This window comes from Vombatus ursinus, unplaced genomic scaffold, assembly GCF_900497805.2.
Source record: "Vombatus ursinus unplaced genomic scaffold, bare-nosed wombat genome assembly UNPS02014870.1, whole genome shotgun sequence".
Lineage (NCBI taxonomy): Eukaryota > Metazoa > Chordata > Mammalia > Diprotodontia > Vombatidae > Vombatus > Vombatus ursinus.
Window position 1 is genome coordinate 12292736 of NW_020954648.1, and position 6111 is coordinate 12298846.

The following is a 6111-nucleotide window of genomic DNA, read 5'->3' on the forward strand; positions in this document are numbered from 1 at the left end:
CATATATTTTCAAATATCATTTCACTAGTATAAGGACTTGCCCCTATATAATAGGCTGTGTTAAATTGTTTTTTTTTCTTTCTTATTATGCCTCAGAAGACAAGATTTGACTGATGGTCTATCTGACTCCATGTTGTAAAGGGATCCTATCACACCCTGGAAATGGCAGAATATTATCCACTGATTTTTTTTTTCAATTCAGAAGCAAATACAGGGTACAAGTGTCATTCTGCCTGCTTAAATTGCCCATGGAGCTTTCTTTGTGTTATTGCTAGAATTTCTATCTTTCTTCAAGGCTTACCCCCTATTTAATCAAGTCCTTTCTAATTCCCCTAGTTCTCTCCTTCCGTATATTAGCTAGTAGTTATTTGTTATGTTCCTAAGATTATAGATTTGGATCTAGAAGGGGCCTAAAAAGCAAATTAATCAATTTCTTCACTATACAGATGAAATCCAGATGGGTTAAGTGTCTTGCCTGAAGTCATGAAACTGGTAAATGACAGACCTGGTATTTGAACTCAAGTCCTCTGACTTCAAATCCAATTTTCTTGTCACTATACTTTTTATGTCTCCTATTAGAATGGAAGCTCCATGAAGGTAGGGAATGTTTTTTCTTTTTCTTTTTTGACTTTGTTTCCCTAACAGCTAACATAGTATCTTACAAATAGTAAGTGCTTAATAAATTTCTTAAAATTGAATTCTTCCTTGGGCATATCCTGGAAAGTTTGTCAGGTAAGAGGAGAAGATTCCCATCTTCTGTTATAGAGAAATAGACATAGACATGAAGAAGCTCTCTGTGATAGAATCAGTTTCTACTAGGGTTACTTATTACCCTGCCATGTATGCTACACTAATTCTCTCCCTAAAAGGCAAAGAAGTCATCTCTAAGAAGCTGCAAAGTGGTTGATGCAGCTTGGGCTATGTTGACATGGTGAACTTTTTCTTTATCTTGTCTGGAACCAGGCCTCCATACCACTTTCAGGCCATATCCTCACCATGCTGCTTATGCTCCTGCCTTTCTCCTCATTTCCCCTCAATGCAACTTTGGACTCTGCCCCTAGGCGCCATCTTGTCACAAACCAGGTTCCCATACCACTTCTTAGCCATCTTCTCAACATTCTACCAGGTATATGATTCCTGCCTTATAGTTCTTCTTTATATATTGTCTTACCTCATTAGACTGTAACCTCCTTGAAAGAAGAGACTTGAATTTATATCCTTAGTATTTAGCATAGTGCCTGGAACATAGTAAGCACTTAATAAATGCTCTATCTATCTGATCTAATTGCATAAGAAAGCAAATCTGGAATGCAATCAGGCAGTGAACATAATCTGCCCTATTAATCAGACAGGTTTCTGTTTAGAAATAGAGTTTGGGTGGTGTGGGATGGGGGCAGATCATCTACCAAAACTAAGTGTTGTATCCTTTCTATGCTATGGCTATATAAATAATCCTGCTTTTGTTAGCTATTGAATGACTTAATAGTGTCTCATTTCATTCTAACATTGGAATGAAATGACCAGGGGACTGGCCTGATTGAGGCTCAGCCTATACTCCTTGCTCAAGGTCAAAGTGTAAATCCAGGTATAGGAATCACCTACTCAGGTCTTGCAAAAGCTAGACTTCTCCACTAGACTATGTATACCTTTAGAAAGCACTGAACCCAGTGCAAATGTTTTTGAGAGCTCTTTTCAACTTGGTATTGTTGAGAATCAGAATGATTGAGTGCATTGAGGGGGAAATACCCATTAACCCCACACATGCAATCTCCCCAGTCTTGCTGGAAAAAATTATGGTCAGGGGAAGGAAAGCTAGCATAGCTACAAATCCTATTACATAGAGAAAAAGGAAGGAAATCAAGGATTTGAGGGCAGTGATGTGGGCCTCCAGGCTGGGGTCTCCAGAGCCAGTATTTTGAGCTGTCATTGTCCTCATGTGTCTTCCCAGGGAGATGATAAGGATGGTAGAAGATGCCAGGAAGAGCACGAAGGGAAAGATGCTGCCCAAATTGCAAAGAAGGTAGAAATAGGAAAAAATGAAATTTTCCTTTATACTTTTCTCTGTGATGTTCCCAGAGAATGAAACTGTAGAGTTGGAGTAGAATGAACTGAAATGTTTCCACATGCAAGGGATGATGCTGATCCAAGGGAAAATCAGAAAGCCCAGTAGCAGCTGAGGTATAGCCATGAGGAACCAGCCCTTAAGCCATAGGAGAGACTCAGGCAACCTTTGCACAGTAGAGAATGCTAAGGCAGGTGGTGATCCAGAAGCTGGTTTGGTTGACAAGCATCCAAAATAAGACAATGGTTGTGTACTGATGTCCAGTGAGTCCATTATCACTTGGAAGTAGGTGAGGTGAATGGCATCCATAAACAGCAAACACTGTAGGAAGATCCAAGAGGTGCCAAGGCTTAGCAGCACAAGGTCACTTTTGGACAGCTGGTGCCTCCTCACTAGGTCCCAGGCATTCACTAGCACAACGAAGCCATTGATGAGGATGCCAACTACCAGCTCCAGGATTGAGAAGAGAAGATATGTCCACGTGGTTTCATAGGACACTGGCATTACTCGGGTCAGGTGGATAACTCCAGGCAGAACAAATACAATAGCTTTTCTCAGAACAGAGTCTGAAGGAGGACAGTCTAACTATACTCCTTACAACTTGGACTTAATCTCTCCTGACCTGGAAACGGAGGGGAAAAGATGTGGTAAGGCTGGTAGGCACAATGAACCGACAGCTGAGCTTGGAGTCAGGAAAACCTCAGTTCAAATCCTGCCTCAGATACTTAGCACCTATGTGATCCTGGGCAAGTCATTTAACCTTTATAAGTCTCAGTTCCCTTATTAGTAAAATGAGAGGGTTGAAAGGTTGAACTTGGTCATCTCCAAGGTTCCTCTCAGTTCTAAATCCAAGATCCTGTAAGGATGCAGAAAAGCACAGCTCTTGAATTTTCTTTAGGGTATAGGATGTTTGGGTTTTATCTTTCCTGTTTTCACAAAGACCAGGCTCTGGATGCTCAGGTCTTCAGATGTCAGCTCACAGGTGATTTTAGAACTTTTATCAAATTGAAGTGCTTCATAGGATACGGTTTCACCAGAAGACACTGATGTGGGCATGCAAATAGGAGAATGTCTTGATTTCCTAGGCCCAACTGAGCATATGTCCACTAGACAAGTACACATGGAAAAAAAGATCGTAATTTGCTTATTGATTCTCATGGGAAATGACAGGATGCAAAGTAAGTGCTCTAGAGGAACCTGATATGAAACTATATCCCTGTTCATTTGCATGCATTTCATTAGGTTCAGGACTTTCTTCTTTATTGGAGGATAAACAGCCTACAATTGAGATCAGAGTTTTCTTTCTCTGGGGCTCCATTGGGAAACTGTAGTTTTAAATGCCACCATCTGAGGGCTTTGAAGGTCCCTCTTGTGGCTGTAGGATGTCATCTTTTTATCTCTCAGGGCCCTTGCAAGGAGTGTTTTGTCAGTCTTAAAGCAATAAAGGTGGTAGTTGTAGAGTTTTAACCAAGTAAGGTAAAAAGCCACTCCTAGGACAGTGTTCTTGAGTGCATTTTAAGTAGTTCAGCACACTTTTGGTTGCAACCAAAAGATTTGAAGTCAGATGACTTGGATTAAAATCTGATCTCTGCTATTTACCTTGGGCAAATTACTTAACCTCTCTGACCCTCAATTTCCTCACCTGAAAGTGAAGAAGTTGCACTAGTTGACTTCTGGGGGCCATCATGATTCTAAATTTGTAATGCTAAATGTGAAGATTTATAATAAAATTACACAGAGACAAGCAAGCACAAGACTGCTGAATAGATGGTGTTCGATCTTATGTACCAATTTATGTAATCAATTCTTTTTTTAAAAAAGATAGTTTTATTGATTTTCCCATTTCCTAAATTGCCCTATATCACTGCTTCTCCTCCTTGAGAACCCTTCCTTATAATAGATAACTTTTTAAAAAGAAATACAAAGGGAAAGAAGAGAAAGTCATCAAAACAAATCAACACATTGAAAACTATAACATTATATATAATACTTCAGACCCATGACTCTTTCTCTCTTTCTCCCATTTTCCCTGCTGCCTCCTCAAAGAAGTGCTTGGTAGTGTCTTCTCACATGCCTTCTTTATGGCCAAACTTGTTCTTTGCAATTTTGCAACATTCAATTTTGAATTATTTTTCTTTCCATTTAGATTATTGTAATAATTATGGATATTATTTTCCTGGCTCTGCTTACTTCACTTTGTTTCAATTCTTATGCCTTCCTATGTTTCTCTGTATTCATCATGCTTCTCATTTCATTTATTCAATAAACTATTACAGCCTTATATCACAATTTTCTTAGCTATTTCCCAATTTAAGGGCATAAAAGTTTCCAGAACTTTGCTACCATAAAAATGGCAGCTATAAATATTTGTGTGCATGTGTAGCCTACCTCTGTATGTTTAGCTTCCTTAGGATATATGTTTGATGATAACATCATCAAACAGAAAGATCCAGAAACTGCCAAAGAGAATGCTATAGTGATAATGTATGTTGATTTTAGCAAAGAATTTGATAAACATTCTCATGACATACTTGTGGAATAGATAGAGAAGTTTAACCTCAATAATAGTAGAGTTGAACAGATTTGTAGGTAAACAATTGAAGATAAAGGAATATTGGTTAATACATTGATGACAGTGTTGAGTTCAAGAACGTGTGCCAATATATTATTAATTTGCTTCTTCCCACCTTTTTTTTTCTTGTGTCACATTTTAAAAAAATTTTTTATTAATAAATTTATTTATTTTTAGTTTTCAACATTTACTTCCACAAGATTTTGAGTTCCAAATTTTCACCCCATCTCACTCTTCAACCCACCCCAAGATGGCATGCATTCTGACTACCCCTTCCCCTAGTCTGCCTTCCCTTCTATCTCTCCTCCCCCTTCTCTTATCCCCTTCCCCTTCTATTTTCCTATAGGGCAGGATAGATTTCTGTACCCCATTTCCTGTAAGTCTTATTTCCCAGTTGCATGTGAAAACATTTTTTTTAAACATGTGTTTTTAAAACTTTGGGTTCCAAATTTTCTCCCTTCCTCCCTCCCCACCCTCATTGAAAAGGCAAGCAACTCAATATAGGTTATAAATGTGCAGTTATGCAAAACACTTCCATAGTAGATGTGCTGTGAAAAACTAACTCTATTTCCCTTAATCCTATCCTGCCCTCCTATTTATTCTATTCTTTCTTTTGACCTTGTCCTTCCTCAGAAGTATTTGCTTCTGATTACTCCCTCCCCCAACCTGCCCTCCTTTCTATCATCCCCCTATTTTCTTGTCCCTTACCCCCCTATTTTCCTGTAGGATAAGACAGATTTCCATACCCAATTGAGTATGTATGTTATTCCCTCCTTAAGTCAAATCCTATGACAATAAGATTCACTCATTCCCTCTCACCTTCCCCCGTTTCCCCTCCGCTGTAAGAGACGTTTTGTATCTGTTTTTTTTGTGAGATAATATACCCCGTTCTACCTCTCCCTTTCTCCTTCTCCTAGTATAATCCTCTCTCACCCCTTAATTTTATTCTCCAGATATGATCCCTTCATCTTCAACTCACCCTGTGCCCTCTATCTATCTATCTATCTATCTATCTATCTATCTATCTATCTACATACATATAATTTTTTCCCTCCAACTACCCTAATACTGACAAAGATCTCATGAGTTACAAATGTCATCTTTCCATGGAGGAATGTAAACAGTTCAACTTTAATAAGTCTCTCATGAGCTCTCTTTCCTGTTTACCTCTTCATATTCCACTTGAGTCTTGTATTCAAAAGTCAAATTTTCTCTTCAGCTCTGATCTTTTCATCAAGAATGCTTGAAAGTCCTCTATTTCACGGAATGACCATTTTTTCCCCTGAAGGATTATACTCAGTTTTGCTGGGTAGGTGATTCTTGGTTGTAATCCTATCTCCTTTGCCCTCCAGAATATTATATTCCATGCCCTGCAGCCCTTTAATGTAGAAGCTGCTAAATCTTGTGTTATCCTGATTGTGTTTCCACAATATTTGAATTGTTTCTTTCTGGCTGCTTGTAATATTTTCTACTTGAC

The 6111-nt window shown here is 38.6% G+C and overlaps 1 protein-coding gene across 1 annotated transcript; it reads right to left on the reverse strand.

The window, feature by feature from the left end:
* Positions 1–1631: 1631 nt before the first annotated feature.
* TAS2R38 (taste 2 receptor member 38) lies at positions 1632–2566 on the reverse strand. The gene is given in 4 exon segments (XM_027842313.1): positions 1632–1675; positions 1678–2216; positions 2218–2317; positions 2320–2566. Coding segments are annotated over 4 exon segments (930 nt in total).
* Positions 2567–6111: the final 3545 nt, after the last annotated feature.